General features: G+C 37.6%; 1 protein-coding gene across 1 annotated transcript in view; it reads right to left on the bottom strand.

Annotated features, from left to right (window-relative positions):
* MGAT4A (alpha-1,3-mannosyl-glycoprotein 4-beta-N-acetylglucosaminyltransferase A) overlaps positions 1-16,829 on the bottom strand; it is a 124,228-nt gene that overhangs the window by 66,460 nt on the left and 40,939 nt on the right. The window contains exons 3-4 of the mRNA XM_041756938.1: positions 13,360-13,527; positions 10,963-11,103 (exon numbers count right to left, since the gene is read on the bottom strand). Coding sequence (XP_041612872.1) covers positions 10,963-11,103; positions 13,360-13,527 — 309 coding nt within the window. The remainder of the gene's footprint in view (positions 1-10,962; positions 11,104-13,359; positions 13,528-16,829) is intronic.

Raw genomic sequence — 16,829 nt, 5'->3', positions numbered from 1 at the left:
CCAGGCTTGTGATAATTCACAAAATTACCACAGAAAATGACAGTTTTCCCTGCCTTCTAGAACCAAGGTAAGATGGCCCTTCCTGGTCCACTTATTCTTCTGGCCCACAATGTACTTCTGTGGCTTATAATCTAGAAAATATATTTATTCTAAGGAGGTAGAATTCAGAATAAATGTAACAGCAACGTAAACAACATAGCTATGTCATACTTTTAGGAAGGAGCAAGGTGGACCTTGCCAAAAGTTTGGACTAATTACTTTTATTAATTGTCCAGTATTTCCTATTCAAGTAATAACTGTGTAGCATCTGTAATATATCTATTATGTACTGAACAATCTAAAATACAATACTAATACTAATAAGATAGGATACTAATACAAAATACTAATACAAGATACAAAATACTAATAAGATAGGATAGAGCTATCAACTGTTATCTTGGTTTTCTTCAACTTTCTTGGGAGTTTTTAAATTCTAATGGTTCCTTTAAAATTAAGAAAATTTAGAAACAATCTTATTTTGGCATTTTCCATCTTTAATCACTAGTCTACCTTCAGCTGTACCTTCTCCATCTTCTTTGGCTTTATCTTTCTCTTTCCTGAAAATTAACTGTAGAAAACCATCAAGGCTCAGTCTTAGGCCCTATCCATCCCCGTATTTTCAATCAGTTATTCGCAAATGATGAGCCATAAAATCATATCTAACTCTGATCTCTGAATCCCCGACCTAAATATCCAACTATCCTTCTCTAGAACTCACAATCACCTCTTCACTTAACATATCCAGATTTAAGTTATGATCTTCTTGCAAACCAATGCTGCAAAGTATTTACTGCTGTTCCCTATCTCGGTGAAGAGCACCTGCCATCCACCCAGTTACATGATCCAGAAACCTAAAACTTAATCCTTGACTACATCCTCTACTTCAGTCCACAAAAACAGTTGATCACTAGCTCCTCCCAAATATGTATGTCCCCATACATCCCAAACAACTCCTCCACCCATCCTCTTCTTTCCATCTCTACTATTATCACTATTATCTAGCCCATACCTGTCCTTTCTCAAGGGGATCACTACAATATTCTTTTACTGGGGCCTTCCAAATCTACTCTGCTGTCCATAAACTCAATCATTCTTCCCATTACAGCAATTGCAGTCTTTTTAAAATTTATATCTTATAAAATCATCCTAAGTAAGTCCTGCTTAAAACTCTTCAGTGGCTTCTTTCTGCTCTTAGGATAAAAGCCCAAATCCTCATGCAGCCTGGGTGGCTCAGCGGTTTAGCACCGCCTTCAGCCCAGGGTGTGATCCTGGAGTCCTGGGATCAAGTCCCATATCGGGCTCCCTGCATGGAGCCTGCTTCTCCCTCTGCCTGTGTCTCTGCCTCTCTCTCTCTTTCTCTCTCTCTCTCATGAAGAAATAAAATCTTTGAGAAAAAAAAAAGCCCAAATCCAATAAATGGTCTGCAACTTCCTACATTGTCTGGCTCCAGTACATCTCTCGTCTCATCTTATTCCATGCTTCCCTTCACTTCACACTTCATCTACAGTGAACTTCTTTCATTTTCTAGAACATTCTATGCTCCCATCACAGGGTTTTTGTGATGCTCTTCTCATTTTCTGGAATACTTTTTTCTCCCATGTGGTAACCGTAATAATATCCCTACCATGTCCATGTCCTAACTCCTGGAATTTGTGAATGCATTACCTAACATGGCAAAAGGGATTTTACGGATATGATTAAAGATCTTGAGATTGGAAGGTCATCCTGGACTATCCAGGTTAACCTAATGAACTCACAAGGGTCCTTATGAGAGGAAGGTAGGAGAGTCGGTGAGAGGAGGAGATATGATAATGTATGCAAGAGGTCGGAGTCACAGAGAGATGTGCAGATGAAGGAAGGGGCCCTAATGAATGTAGCCAATCTCTAGAAGATGGAAAAGGAAAGAAGTAGACTATCCCCTAAAGCTTCATAAGGAACACACCCTAGTCAATACATTGATTTTAGGACTACTGGCTACCAAAACTAGAAGATAATAAACTTAGGCCATTTTAGGTCACTGGGTTTGTGGTAATTTTTACAGCACAGTGAAGCAACTAATATAACCACTTTCACCAGTGAGCTACATAGTTCACAGATCTCAGGTCAAATGAATTTTTAAGACTTCCCTAAAAGCCTTAATTGAAGCAAATGCCTCTTTTATACATTCTTCAAGGCATCCTTCGTATCACCAATTAAGGCTGTAACTGTACAATTACTTACATAATTGATCATTTGACCCCTGCATTCTCCTTTACCAGACTAAAGCTCCACAACACTAGGAAGAACATCTAATTTTGTGTACCAAAGTACCTGGCACACAGCAGATGTGGGTGAGTGGATGGATGGACTCATTCATTCATTTTACTTCAGCACAAAGAACCACCTGCTGTCCTCTACCAATCAGTAATGCCATTTTGGTAGGTAACCTGTGGAGGACCTTTCTTCACCCATCCTGCTCAGCACTATGTGGGCCCTGAGTCTAAAGAGCTGAGTTTCTTCAACTCAAAGAAATTTTCCTCTATTACATATTTGCTTATTTCCTCTCTTTATTCCCTTTGTTCTGTCCTTCTGAAATTTCTATTAGATGGGTAATAGAACTTTTGCCTACCCCAATTCTTTGTGCCCTTTATGAAGGATTCTAGAACTACACAGCTCAATTGTTCAGATTGCTAATCTGATCTTCAGCTGTGTCTACTCTGTTTATCAGTCCATCTATATGGTAATTTTAAATACAATCAATGAAATTAGGACACAGAGATTTCCAGTCAATCCTCTATGAACTGGCCTACCATCCCTTTAAAATATATTACGTGTAATTTCTAAATGATATTCTGCTTGCCCTACAAATTCAATTTCCTTGAGTATTAAGTCATTCACAATGTGGGTTTCCTCAAATATTTTGTACCCCTAGTTGTACAATATGCCCTTTTACCTATCTATAGTTGCTGTATCTATTTATTGGAGCCTGCAAATTTCATGGAAGGAACTAGATGTGGTGTGTGTAGGGTGGTCTGGCAGTTCTCTGTTCTTCACAAAGGAATTCAAACCCCTCTTTAGATAATCAGTAGCTGTCTAGAACACATTCTCCCTCTTTAGTCTTAGTAAGACTTAGTGGATCTGAGTGCTGTCCTTATTTAACCAGCCTGACCACTGAAGCACAGAAATTTTAGCAGGAAACAGTTTTTCTTTGACCTAAAAAACAGAAGGGGCGCCTGGGTGCTCAGCTGGTTAAGCATTTCCCTTAGGCTCAGGTCATGATCCCAGTGTCCTGGGATCAATCAAGCACTGCACCAGCTCCATGTTCAATGGGGAGTCAGTGCCTCCTTCTGCCCTCCCTACTTGTGCTCTGTCAAATATATAAGTAAAATCTTTAAAAAAAAAAAAAAAAAAAGTAATTAATATAAAGTCCCTAAAAAGGTTTTGGAGTTCCAAAAATCCCAGAAATTATATACAGAATTAGAAGAATTAGAATTAGAAGTAGAAGGTTTATAATTTTCCTAGGATAGCAAAGGGTTCTAACTCTAAAAATGTTAAAAACCATTGCTTGAGGATTTAGGAAGGAAGATTTTAATGTAAACACCTGAGGGTTTTTTCCAAGCTGTTTGCATTTTCTACCCCTCAAAAATAGTGCCAACTTAATAACAATGTTAACTAGTAGAAAGATGGTTGACCAAGATTTCATTATATTTATGATAAAATCATAAACAAATAGGATGGAGTAAGTACTTCAAAAGGATAAGAGAGAATGTCACATTCACAAAATAACAATGAGCTACTATAGGAGAACCCATTAGAGGTTCTCAAGTTATAAATGACTTTAAAAATACTTCTCGGAGGAGGAGGGGCAAGATGCCGGAAGAGTAGGGTCCCCAAGTCACCTGTCCCCACCAAATTACCTAGATAACCTTCAAATCATTCTGAAAATCTACAAATTCGGCCTGAGATTTAAAGAGAGAATAGCTGGAACGCTACAGTGAGAAGAGTTCGCGCTTCTATCAAGGTAGGAAGCCGGGGGGGGGGGGGGGGGGGGGGGGAAACACATAAAGAAACAAAAGGCCTCCAAGGGGGAGGGGCTGAGGCCGGGGCGAGTGTCCCCAGGACAGGAGAGCCCCGTCCCAGAGAAGCAGGAGCTGCACCAACCTTCCCCGCGGAAAGGGGCTTGCAGGGAGTTGGAGCAGGAGGGCGGGGATGCCCTCGGGCTCCCTGGGACACTAACATACACCTGCACCCCGGGAGAGTGCCCGGAGCTCCCTGAAGGGCTGCAGCGCTCCGCGGGACCCGGAGCAGCTCGGAGGGGCTCGGGCGGAGGCTCCGCGGAGGGGCTGCGGGGCGGGAGCGCGAATCCAACAGCGCAGGCCCCGGGGCACAGGGCGCCGGGACACAGCCCAGGATCCGGCCTCCCCCAGGGACAGGCAGAGGCCGGGAGGGCCCAGGACAGCCAGGACGCTCCTGCCCCGAACTGAGCAGATCAGCGGCCCCGCCCCGGAGCCTCCAGGCCCTGCAGACTGCGGAAGCTGAAGCCAGGGCTCCAGAGCTGGCCTCTGGTTGTTCCTCCTGGGGCCTCATGGGGTGAACAACCCCCACTGAGCCCTGCGCCAGGCAGGGGGCAGAGCAGCTCCCCGAAGTGCTAACACCTGAAAATCAGCACAGCAGGCCCCTCCCCCAGAAGACCAGCTAGACGGACCAGTTCCAGGGGAAGTCAAGGGACTTAAAGTATACAGAATCAGAAGATACGCCCCCATATTGTTTTTTTTTTTCTTGCTTTTTGATTTGTTTGCTTCCCCCACCCCTTTTTTTCCTTTCTTTTTTCCCTCTTTTTCTTCTCTCTTTTTTCTTTTTTTCTTCCTTTTTTCTTTTGCTCTTTTCTTCTCTTCTTTCTCTCCTCTCTTTTTCTCCTTTTCCCAATACAACTTGTTTTCGGCCACTCTGCACTGAGCAAAAGGACTACAAGGAAAACCTTACCTCAAAAGAAAGAATCAGAAACAGTCCTCTCTCCCACAGAGTTACAAAATCTGGATTACAATTCAATGTCAGAAAGCCAATTCAGAGGCACTATTTTTTTTTTTTTTTTTTTTTTTTTTTTTTTTCAGAGGCACTATTATACAGCTACTGCTGGCTCTAGAAAAAAGCATAAAGGACTGGAGAGACTTCATGACTGCAGAATTTAGATCCAATCAGGCAAAAATTAAAAATCAATTGAATGAGATGCAATCCAAACAAGTCCTAACGACGAGGGTTAAGGTGGAAGAATGTGTGAGTGACATAGAAGACAAGTTGATGGCAAAGAGGGAAACTGAGGAAAAAAGAGACAGACAATTAAGAGACCATGAAGATAGATTAAGGGAAATAAACGACAGCCTGATGAAGAAAAACCTATGTATAATTGGGGTTCCCGAGGGTGCCGAAAGGGCCAGAGGGCCAGAATATGTATTTTAACAAATCATAGCTGAAAACTTTCCTAATCTGGGAAGGGAAACAGGCATTCAGATCCAGGAAATAGAGAGATCCCCCCCCCTAAAATCAATAAAAACCGTTCAACACCTCTACATTTAATAGTGAAGCTTGCAAATTCCAAAGATAAAGAGAAGATCCTTAAAGCAGCAAGAGAAAAAAAGTCCCTGACTTTTATGGGGAGGAATATTAGGGTAACAGCAGACCTCTCCACAGAGACCTGGCAGGCCAGAAAGGGCTGGCAGGATATATTCAGGGTCCTAAATGAGAAGAACATGCAACCAAGAATACTTTATCCAGCAAGGCTCTCATTCAAAATGGAAGGAGAGATAAAGAGCTTCCAAGACAGGCAGGAACTGAAAGAATATGTGACCTCCAAACGAGCTCTGCAAGAAATTTTAAGGGGGACTCTTAAAATTCCCCTTTAAGAAGAAGTTCACTGGAACAATCCACAAAAACAAGGACTGAATACATATCATGATGACACTAAACTCATACCTTTCAATAGTAACTCTGAACATGAACGGGCTTAATGACCCCATCAAAAGGCGCAGGGTTTCACACTGGATAAAAAAGCAGGACCCATCTATTTGCTGTCTACAAGAGACTCATTTTAGACAGAAGGACACCTACAGCCTGAAAATAAAAGGTTGGAGAACCATTTACCATTCAAATGGTCGTCAAAAGAAAGCAGGGGTAGCCATTCTTATATCAGATAAACTAAAGTTTACCACAAACACTGTAGTGAGAGATGAAGAGGTACACTATATCATACTTAAAGGATCTATCCAACAAGAAGACTTAACAATCCTCAATATATATACCCCGAATGTGGGAGCTGCCAAATATATCAATTAATAACCAAAGTGAAGAAATACTTAGAGAATAATACACTTATACTTGGTGACTTCAATCTAGCTCTTTCTATACTCGACAGGTCTTTTAAGCACAACATCTCCAAAGAAACGAGAGCTTTAAATGATACACTGGACCAGATGGATTTCACAGATCAGAACTTTACATCCAAACTCAACTGAATACACATTCTTCTCAAGTGCACATGGAACTTTCTCCAGAATAGACCACATACTGGGTCACAAATCGGGTCTGAACTGATACCAAAAGATTGGGATCGTCCCCTGCATATTCTCAGACCATAATACCTTGAAATTAGAACTAAATCACAACAAGAAGTTTGGAAGGACCTCAAACATGTGGAGGTTAAGGACCATCCTGCTAAAAGATGAAAGGGTCAACCAGGAAATTAAGGAAGAATTAAAAAGATTCGTGGAAACTAATGAGAATGAAGATACAACCGTTCAAAATCTTTGGGATGCAGCAAAAGCAGTCCAAAGGGGGAAATACATCGCAATACAAGCATCCATCCAAAAACTGGAAAGAACTCAAATACAAAAGCTAACCTTACACATAAAGGAGCTAGAGAAAAAACAGCAAATAGATCCTACACCCTGCAGAAGAAGAGAGTTAATAAAGATTCGAGCAGAACTCAACAAAATCGAGACCAGAAGAACTGTGGAACAGATCAACAGAACCAGGAGTTGGTTCTTTGAAAGAATTAATTAGATAAACCATTAGCCAACCTTATTAAAAAGAAGAGAGAGAAGACTCAAATTAATAAAAATCATGAATGAGAAAGGAGAGATCACTACCAACACCAAGGAAATACAAAGATTTTAAAAACATATTATGAACAGCTATATGCCAATAAATTAGGCAATCTAGAAGAAATGGACACATTCCTGGAAAGCCACAAACTACCAAAACTGGAACAGGAAGAAATAGAAAACCTGAACAGGCCAATAACCAGGGAGGAAATTGAAGCAGTCATCAAAAACCTCCCAAGACACAAGAGTCCAGGGCCAGATGGCTTCCCAGGGGAATTCTATCAAACATTTAAAGAAAAAACCATACCTATTCTACTAAAGCTGTTTGGAAAGATAGAAAGAGATGGAGTACTTCCAAATTCGTTCTATGAGGCCAGCATCACTTTAATTCCAAAACCAGACAAAGACCCCACCAAAAAGGAGAATTACAGACCAATATCCCTGATGAACATGGATGCAAAAATTCTCAACAAGATACTAGCCAATAGGATCCAACAGTACATTAAGAAAATTATTCACCATGACCAAGTAGGATTTATCCCCGGGACACAAGGCTGGTTCAACACTCGTAAAACCAACAATGTGATTCATCATATCAGCAAGAGAAAAACCAAGAACCATATGATCCTCTCATTAGATGCAGAGAAAGCATTTGACAAAATACAGCATCCATTCCTGATCAAAACTCTTCAGAGTGTTGGGATAGAGGGAACTTTCCTCAACATCTTAAAAGCCATCTACGAAAAGCCCACAGCAAGTATCACTCTCAATGGGGAAGCACTGGGAGCCTTTCCCCTAAGATCAGGAACAAGACAGGGATGTCCACTCTCACCACTGCTATTCAACATAGTACTGGAAGTCCTCGCCTCAGCAATCAGACAACAAAAAGACATTAAAGGCATTCAAATTGGCAAAGAAGAAGTCAAACTCTCCCTCTTCGCCGATGACATGATACTCTACATAGAAAGCCCAAAAGCCTCCACCCCAAGATTGCTAGAACTCATACAGCAATTTGGTAGCGTGGCAGGATACAAAATCAATGCCCAGAAATCAATGGCATTTCTATACACTAACAATGAGACTGAAGAAAGAGAAATTAAGGAGTCAATCCCATTTACAATTGCACCCAAAAGCATAAGATACCTAGGAATAAACCTAACCAAAGAGGTAAAGGATCTATACCCTAAAAACTATAGAACACTTCTGAAAGAAATTGAGGAAGACACAAAGAGATGGAAAATTATTCCATGCTCATGGATTGGCAGAATTAATATTGTGAAAATGACAATGTTACCCAGGGCAATTTACACGTTTAATGCAATCCCTATCAAAATACCATGGACTTTCTTCAGAGAGTTAGAACAAATTATTTTAAGATTTGTGTGGAATTAGAAAAGACCCCGAATAGCCAGGGGAATTTTAAAAAAGAAAACCATATCTGGGGGCATCATAATGCCAGATTTCAGGTTGTACTACAAAGCTGTGGTCATCAAGACAGTGTGGTACTGGCACAAAAACAGACACACAGATCAATGGAACAGAATAGAGAATCCAGAAGTGGACCCTGAACTTTATGGTCAACTAATATTCAATAAAGGAGGAAAGACTAGAGAAGATATTTGCAAATGACCTATTAGATTAAGGGGTAGTTTCCAAGATCTATAAAGAACTTACTAAACTCAACACCAAAGAAACAAACAATCCAATCATGAAACGGGCAAAAGACATGAACAGAAATCTCACAGAGGAAGACAAAGGCATGGCCAACATGCACATGAGAAAATGCTCCGCATCACTTGCCATCAGGGAAATACAAATCAAAACCACAATGAGATACCACCTCACACCAGTGAGAATGGGGAAAATTAACAAGGCAGGAAACCACAAATGTTGGAGAGGATGTGGAGAAAAGGGAACCCTCTTACACTGTTGGTGGGAATGTGAACTGGTGCAGCCACTCTGGAAAACTGTGTGGAGGTTCCTGAAAGAGTTAAAAATAGACCTGCCCTACAACCCAGCTATTGCACTGTTGGGGATTTACCCCAAAGATACAGATGCAATGAATCGCCAGGGAAAAAAAAAAATAAAAGAAACGCCGGGACACCTGCATCCCAATGTTTATAACAGCAATGTCCACAATGGCCAAACTGTGGAAGGAGCCTCGGTGTCCATCGAAAGATGAATGGATAAAGATGATGTGGTTTATGTATACAATGGAATACTACTCAGCCATTAGAAACGACAAATACCCACGATTTGCTTCAACGTAGATGGAACTGGAGGGAATTATGCTGAGTGAAGTAAGTCAATCGGAGAAGGACAAACATTATATGTTCTCATTCATTTGGGGAATATAGATAATAGTGAAAGGGAATATAAGGGAAGGGAGAAGAAATGTGTGGGAAATATCAGAAAGGGAGACAGAACATAAAGACTCTTAACTCTGGGAAATGAACTAGGGGTGGTGGAAGGGGAGGAGGGCGGGAGGTGGGGGTGAATGGGTGACGGGCACTGAGGGGGGCACTTGATGGGATGAGCACTGGGTGTTTTTTTTGTTTTGTTTTGTTTTGTTTTAGTTTTTTTGTTTTTTTTTTTTCTTTTAGCCTTGGGTGTTATTCTGTATGTTGGTAAATTGAACACCAATAAAAAATAAATTTATTTAAAAAAATAAAAATAAAAATACTTCTCTTTTCATTTGATATTCTTATTAGTGAGACATCGTTTAAACTAATAAATGTACTAAATGACTGAGACATCTGATCCAAATAGTGATTAAAGGGAGAGATACATTATCAACTTTGGAAATAATTAATGATCAATCTAGAAAAAATAACTTAGAGTACACAATTTTTTTTTTTTTTAAGTACACAACACTTCTTGTTAGTCTTTTGTACATCCAGCACCTGCTGGATATTTATTGAATCAATAAGGAAATTGGAAAAATGAGTTATTCTGAATATAATATTTTAAGAATTGTCACTTCCTTAGGAAGACAGTGTGCAATTTTAAATGATTCATAAAGTAGAAAGATGGCAGAACTAAAAAAAGAAATATAAAAGCTTATGCTAATAGATCAAATAATAGGAGAAAATGCAACACACACAAAAAGGTAAAATACTTAAGAATCCTACTGAATCATAAGCAGATTCAATCAGCTTCTTAAAAACATTATCACAAAGATGAATTTCAGTATCTGTTAAGTGATGGTTTTGTCATTTGTTAAAGAGTTACTAGGGGAACAAAATGATATTTTGCTCTCTACATTTTAAAATCTCCGAAAGATTAACAAAGTCAAAGTAGAGGAATGAAAATCATGAAAGAACAGTAAATAGGGCCCACAAGGAAAATTCAAACAAGAGGAAAAAAATATGCAATGAACTATCTTTTCACTGTATTAGAAAAAAAGCAAACCAAAGTATTTCTATTATTTCATGAAAGGTTAAACAAAAGTGATTATATGCCTTCCAGCTGTCTGAGAAAAAAGCAGGGGCAAACATAAGAAAACCTCTCTTGACAAGACAGAGAGCTATTAATGTTGAAAGAAGACACAAGAAAAAAAAGTAATCTCTCTACATCTTAAATTTTGAAAACAGAACAAGTAAAAAAGGTTTAAGCATTTTTCTGCCTGGAGATGGGGCAGATTTCTCATGACCCTTTTCGGTTCTATACTCTGATCTATGCAGAAAAATACCCAACTCCTTTCAATGTAAATGAGTCCTAAGTTACTATGCAGAGAGAAGGAATTTTTCTTCTTTGACCTGCCAGGTTTTAATGGTCAATGTTGTACTCCAAGATCCAATTAAGGCCAGCAGCACAACCACAGTAAGAAACAAAACAAACATACCTCCCGTTCTTCCATTACCAATCTGGAGAGCAGGCTGAAGGCTTCTTTCGTTTTGCAATAAATGAGGCAAATGATAATAAATACTTGGCACTTGAAGAGATTTTTTGCTTGTTAACTCCTTTAATAGCTTTAGGGTATTATCTAAAACAAAAAAGCATAATTAATGTACAGGATCACCTTCCTTACAGAAGTTGCTGATTTTACAAATACAGCAGCTAAAATTTATGAGAACTAGAACTCAAGAATTTTCTTTCCTGACTTCATACTTTGGTGAATAAGATCTCCATTTATTTATTTATTTATTTATTTTTTTTAAGATCTCCATTTAAAATGAAAAAGACACTTCTGCAACCAGAGTCTCACAGTCGTGATGTTGGTAGCACTGAATGAAGCCAAAGAACCGTGAGAAGGTGGATGCTTTCATCATTTGTTGTTATGACAGTTCAAAACACAGGCCCTGCAGAACACATTCTAAACAAGCTACCCAATTATGAAAATGTAATACCCAATTATGTAAATGTGTTGGTGGTAAAAGTTATTTACCTACCATACTTTCCTATGCTGTTCTATTTTACTGAATTTTCACATGGAAGTTGCCCCCGGCCCCGAAAAAATTCAAGTATAATAATTTAAACAGTACAATTTGAGAATGTCCAGTACAGACCCTAACTTTCCAATAGTTTTTCTTGGAGGAGTTAATGAATCCTTTAATATAATATGAAATAAAAACTCAATCTGGTAGACAATACTGTTTCCAAAGTTCCAATTATAATATAATTTGACCTTTTAAATACAGAAGGTTAACAGTAAGGACTTAAAGCCTCACAGAAGATTTCTGTGCAAAACTATATGAAAATTCCATTAAAAATATAACAAGAACCCAAAATTCACAAAAGAAATGCACAGGACTTATATTAATGTTTAATGAAATTAATGTTTAATCTCATAAGTAAAGAAACGATTACGAATTCCAATACAGAAATTTCAACCTATTAACTTAGCAATGTGACCTATGTTTCAGCTACTCAGAAGAGCACTGAAAACCCTAAAACATTTGTCTTATTAATAATTTCCCTCCTAGGAATTTCACTTTTATGCACTCAATAAATACTTAGTGATTATCTATTTTATCTCAGCCACTGTGTCATGTGTTTAGAAATCAAGAATCATCAAAACATAGATCCTTGTTTGTTTTTGTTTTTTTTTTTTGTTTTTTTTTTGTTGTTGTTGTTTTTTTAAAAAGGTGATCCTTGCTTTTAAGGAAGTAATAAAATAACTTAAGGGCTGCCAGAAATGTGACCAATTTATACACAAAGATGTTCATCACAGAGTTACAAGTTAGAGAGAAAAAAAACCACACAGAAAAATCCTATTTGCCTAATAGTAGAAAAATATTTAATACATTATGGTATATGATTAACAGACATATGTCCATTGAAAATGGTGTTTCTGAGAAACATCCATTGACACAGTAATATGTCAATAGCCTATTTCAAAAGTAAAACTGAGGTTCTGATATACAATCCCAATTCCAAAGAAAAAACATACATGGAAAAAAGACTAGAAGGAAACAAAAAATGTTAACAGAAATCACTTAGCAGCAGACTTATAGCTGGTTTATATTTTATTCTCTCTACCATTCCATAATTTTAAATGTTACTGTGCCATAACAGGAGAGGAAGCATAGAGCATGAAAATTTAAAAATCAGGTCCAGGCAGTGGCCTGCTTGATCAATCAATCTAAAGACAAGAGGAATGAATGATAAAAGATGGGAAAAGATGATGATAATTGAAAAAGTGTTCTACTCTTGAAAGATGGCATAAATTTCGAGGCAACTGATTACATACATATGTCAATTTAATCATCAGACTAAGAAAAGCACAGAAACGGAGAAAGGATCATTGGCATTCATCTTACTCTAACCAGAAGTTCTTAGAGAGGGAATAGATCAGACACCCTCCAAAAGTACCCACTATAATAAAGCCATATTTTTTTCTTATAAGTCACAGATAAGAATATGAATTGCCTCAAATAGCTCAAAGGTTATCCAGAGTCTATCTACGGTCCACACAGGTCACAACATAAAACATGTAAAAATACAAAATTAAATTTTAATCTCATTTGGAATACGTTTTTTAAAAGATCTGGGTTTTTTTTTTTTGCTATTAGGGAAATTCGTACAACTGAAATCTAAATCAACATTACTTTCTTACAACCACATTTAGCAATTAATAAAAATTGTTTTATCATTTACCATTATAGGGAAGTTTTGTGTGATGTTTCTCTCTGAAAACAGTTAATAAATGTTGGCTGAAAAGCTACACAACTTCCAAATAAATTATAAAAATTCTATTTTCAAAGGGTTATGTGAAATAAAACTAAAGTATCATTTGTACCTGAAAATTTATTTAATGAATCCTTACTTCCATTTGTTTCTGCTCCTACACGCTTGAACTGCTGTACAATGGCATTTAATTCAGAAGAGCGCTGCGAGATTCTATGTTCAGCTATTCGAAGACGTTCTTTCAAGGCAAGAAACTCTCGTTGATAAGCAATCAATTTTTCTAGAAGCAAAACCAAAAGTTTTTAATATATCTCTTTTAAGAAAAAACATAAAATATAACTGTAAGATCAGAAATTTAAAAGTCACATTTTCCAGAAAAAGATACTCATGTATTGATAAAGGACTAAAAATTGGGGCGCCTGGGTGGCTCAGTCAGTTAAGCATCTGCCTTTGGCTCAAGTCATGATGCCAGGGTCCTGGGATCAAGCCCCTCATCAAGCTTTCTGCTCAGTGCCTGCTTCTGCTTCTCCCTCTCCCTGCCACTCTGCTTACTTGTGCGTTCTCTTTCTCTGTCAAATAAATAAATAAAATCTTAAAAAAAAAAAAAGTCCCAACCAGTTAGATATAACAAAGCCTCCACTAACATAATGCTCTTTTTTTAATGTTAGAAAGCAATTTATTTTTTCCTGAGATTTTCTTTAAATATTATTTTATTTTTTTAGAGTTTTCGTGAGTTTTATTTTTCTTCTTTTTTTTACTGGTGTTCAATTATTGCCAACATATAGCATAACACCCAGTGCTGATCTAGCCGAGTGCCCCCCTCAGTGCCCATCACCCAGTTACCCCCACCCCCGGCCCACCTCCCCTTCCACTACCCCTTGTTCATTTCCCAGAGTTAGGTGTCTCATGTTTTGTCACCCTCACTGATATTTTCATGCCTTTCCCTTTATTCCTTTTCACTAATTTTTATATTCCCCAAATGAATGAGACCATATAATGTTGTTTGTCCTTCTCCGATTGACTTATTTCACTCAGCATAATACCTTCCAGGTCCATCCACATAGAAGCAAATGGTGTGTATTTGTCATTTCTAATGGCTGAGTAATATTCCATTGTATACATTAAATTTGATTTTAACTCAATTTATTAAACATATAGCATATTACTAGTTTTAGGGGTAGAATCTAGTGATTAATCAGTTGCATATAACATCTAGTGCTCATTCCATCAAGTGCCCTTAATGCCCATCACCTAATTCCCCATCCTCCCACCACCTCCCCTCCAGCAACCCTTAATTTGTTCCCTATAGTTAAGAATTTTACAGTTTGTCTGTGTTTTTCTTATTTTTCCTTCCCTTCCCCTATGTTCATCTGTTGCTCTTAATATCTGTACAAATGCAAGCACTTTCTACTTAGCACTTCAGAATGTAAAGACAGAGAAAGAACAAAAGATTTTAGAATTAACACTTCAAGCATAATACTAACATCATTTCTCAAAAAATTTAAAGAACTATAAAGACCTTATTTGTATTAAGAAGACAGAGATGAGGTATTGAAACTGATGATAATATATCTAATAATAAAATGAATATTACCTCTTTTATATATAGCATAATCATTTATTTCCATAGGCTGTTTCCTCTGTACTTCCTATTCAGGCAAAGATTTCCCTAGGCCAGACTTTGGCCAAATTTCTGATTCCTAAAAACTCTAACAGGCAGATGTAAAATAAACTGGGATGACCCCAGTTAAAAGTCATCCATTTTAATTTGAGAGAATCACAGGTCAGGAAAACCTGGTCTGGGAAATAAAAGTGGATTTTATGAGGATAAATGTAGACACTGAAACAACAGTATGAGACAGCTCAGAGAGACAAAGTACACAGTGAGAAGAAGCCTAAGGACAGAACTTGACATCAAAATCTAAGACACGGTGGAAGAGACAGCATTCATTAATCTCCGTCAACAATGCTGAAAGATAGCTGAGGTTATGGAGCAGGAGTAATTTCCACAACCTCATTAAATTAAGAGAAACCTGAACAATGGTTTTCAACTTCTGTATCAAGCTAGATAATCCAAAGCTACTATTTTGACATCTAAACAAAACACACTTTAGAAAGACTATTTTTTTACTTAATATTATCTCTGCTTTATTCAAGGATAGACTCAATTTAAGAAACAGACTTACAAAAAATAAATCTGCATGTTTCATAAAGCTAGTCTTAAAAAAGGCAATTATGTTGTTCCTTGTCCCTTACACAAAAGCCCACACAGTAAACATCTCTTCAGAATTTTGTGGCAGGGATAAAAAAAAGTCTGTCCTGCTCAACTGTCATTCTTCCCTATAGTAAACAAGGACAGCCATGTAAGCAGCTGTATTCCCCTTAACTTGCTGGCTTTAGAAGGTAAAGAGGAGCAGGCTGTGATTAGGAAGGGCCTATATGGAACTTTGAGGTGCCAGCAAGATTCTCATGACTGACCTGGGTAGTGGTCCAATAAAATTCATTATTATACATTCACAATTTAGACACTTGTCCATATGCACAAACTTGTTAAATGTCAAAAAGATACTATTCCCAAACACAAAACTATAAACAATTATACTCTCACAAAGACTGTAACAAATATAACAAGAGATACCCAAGATTCATGTGATGAAAACTACAGACCCCTTACCGATACCTTATAATAGAAGAATAAATGAAGTCGTGTCATAATCCTAAGTGAGAAGACTCAATCTTGTAAGAAAGAAAGAAAGAAAGAAAGAAAGAAAGAAAGAAAGAAAGAAAGAAAGAAAGAAAGTCTACCATAAGTTAAAGAATAAATTTAATTCAATACCTTTCAAAAAAATAATGAAACTTTTTTGGAATGAATTTTTACATGTGATTCTAAAATTCATCTAGAAGAGAGAATGTTTTTAAAGAGAAAAAAATCGATAAATAATAAAGGGGAAACTTGCTCTGAGATCAGAACACATTAGAAGGCTATCGGAAAAAAAAAAAAAAAGAAGAAGGCTATCGAAATTAAAACAGTATGGATTGCCAGGTCCAGACAGTATGAACAAGGGCCGATTACATCAAGCAGGCTGTGTTCAAAATTAGTGTGAATGAATGGTCCTCTTGGTTCCTCCCTCTTTATGTGAGCAAGTTAAAATTCTCTAGCACTCATGCAGTTAGTTTCTTGACATCAACCACCCAAAAGAGAATCAGAACTCTCTGGAGAAATAAGTTGAAGATGAACCTGAAACAATCTGGTGTAAAGTAAGAAAACATTATTTAAAAAAAAAAAAAAAAAAAGACAGGACTTGTCAAAAGGGCTCAGCAAGGTACTTGAAGGGCTCCTGACCAAATAAGGGACAATGTAAAGTACAAAACAAAAACTGATAGTAACAGATGAGGAAGATGTGTTTCTTATAGCAGAATGCCAACTAATAAGTGTAGAAAGAATGATGAATGTTGAAAAAATCACCATTTTGCAACTATCAAAGCAATAACGGATTCAGGCAAGAATAAAAAACAGATGCTAAAACTAGCAGGTGGAAGTGTGCTGAAGAACAGGATATGTACATATCTCCCTACAAAGTA

Source organism: Vulpes lagopus, chromosome 5 (genome assembly GCF_018345385.1).
Source record: "Vulpes lagopus strain Blue_001 chromosome 5, ASM1834538v1, whole genome shotgun sequence".
In the NCBI taxonomy this organism is placed as follows: domain Eukaryota; kingdom Metazoa; phylum Chordata; class Mammalia; order Carnivora; family Canidae; genus Vulpes; species Vulpes lagopus.
The sequence above is the reverse complement of the archived record's forward strand: the minus strand, read 5'-3'. Positions and strand labels throughout refer to the sequence as shown.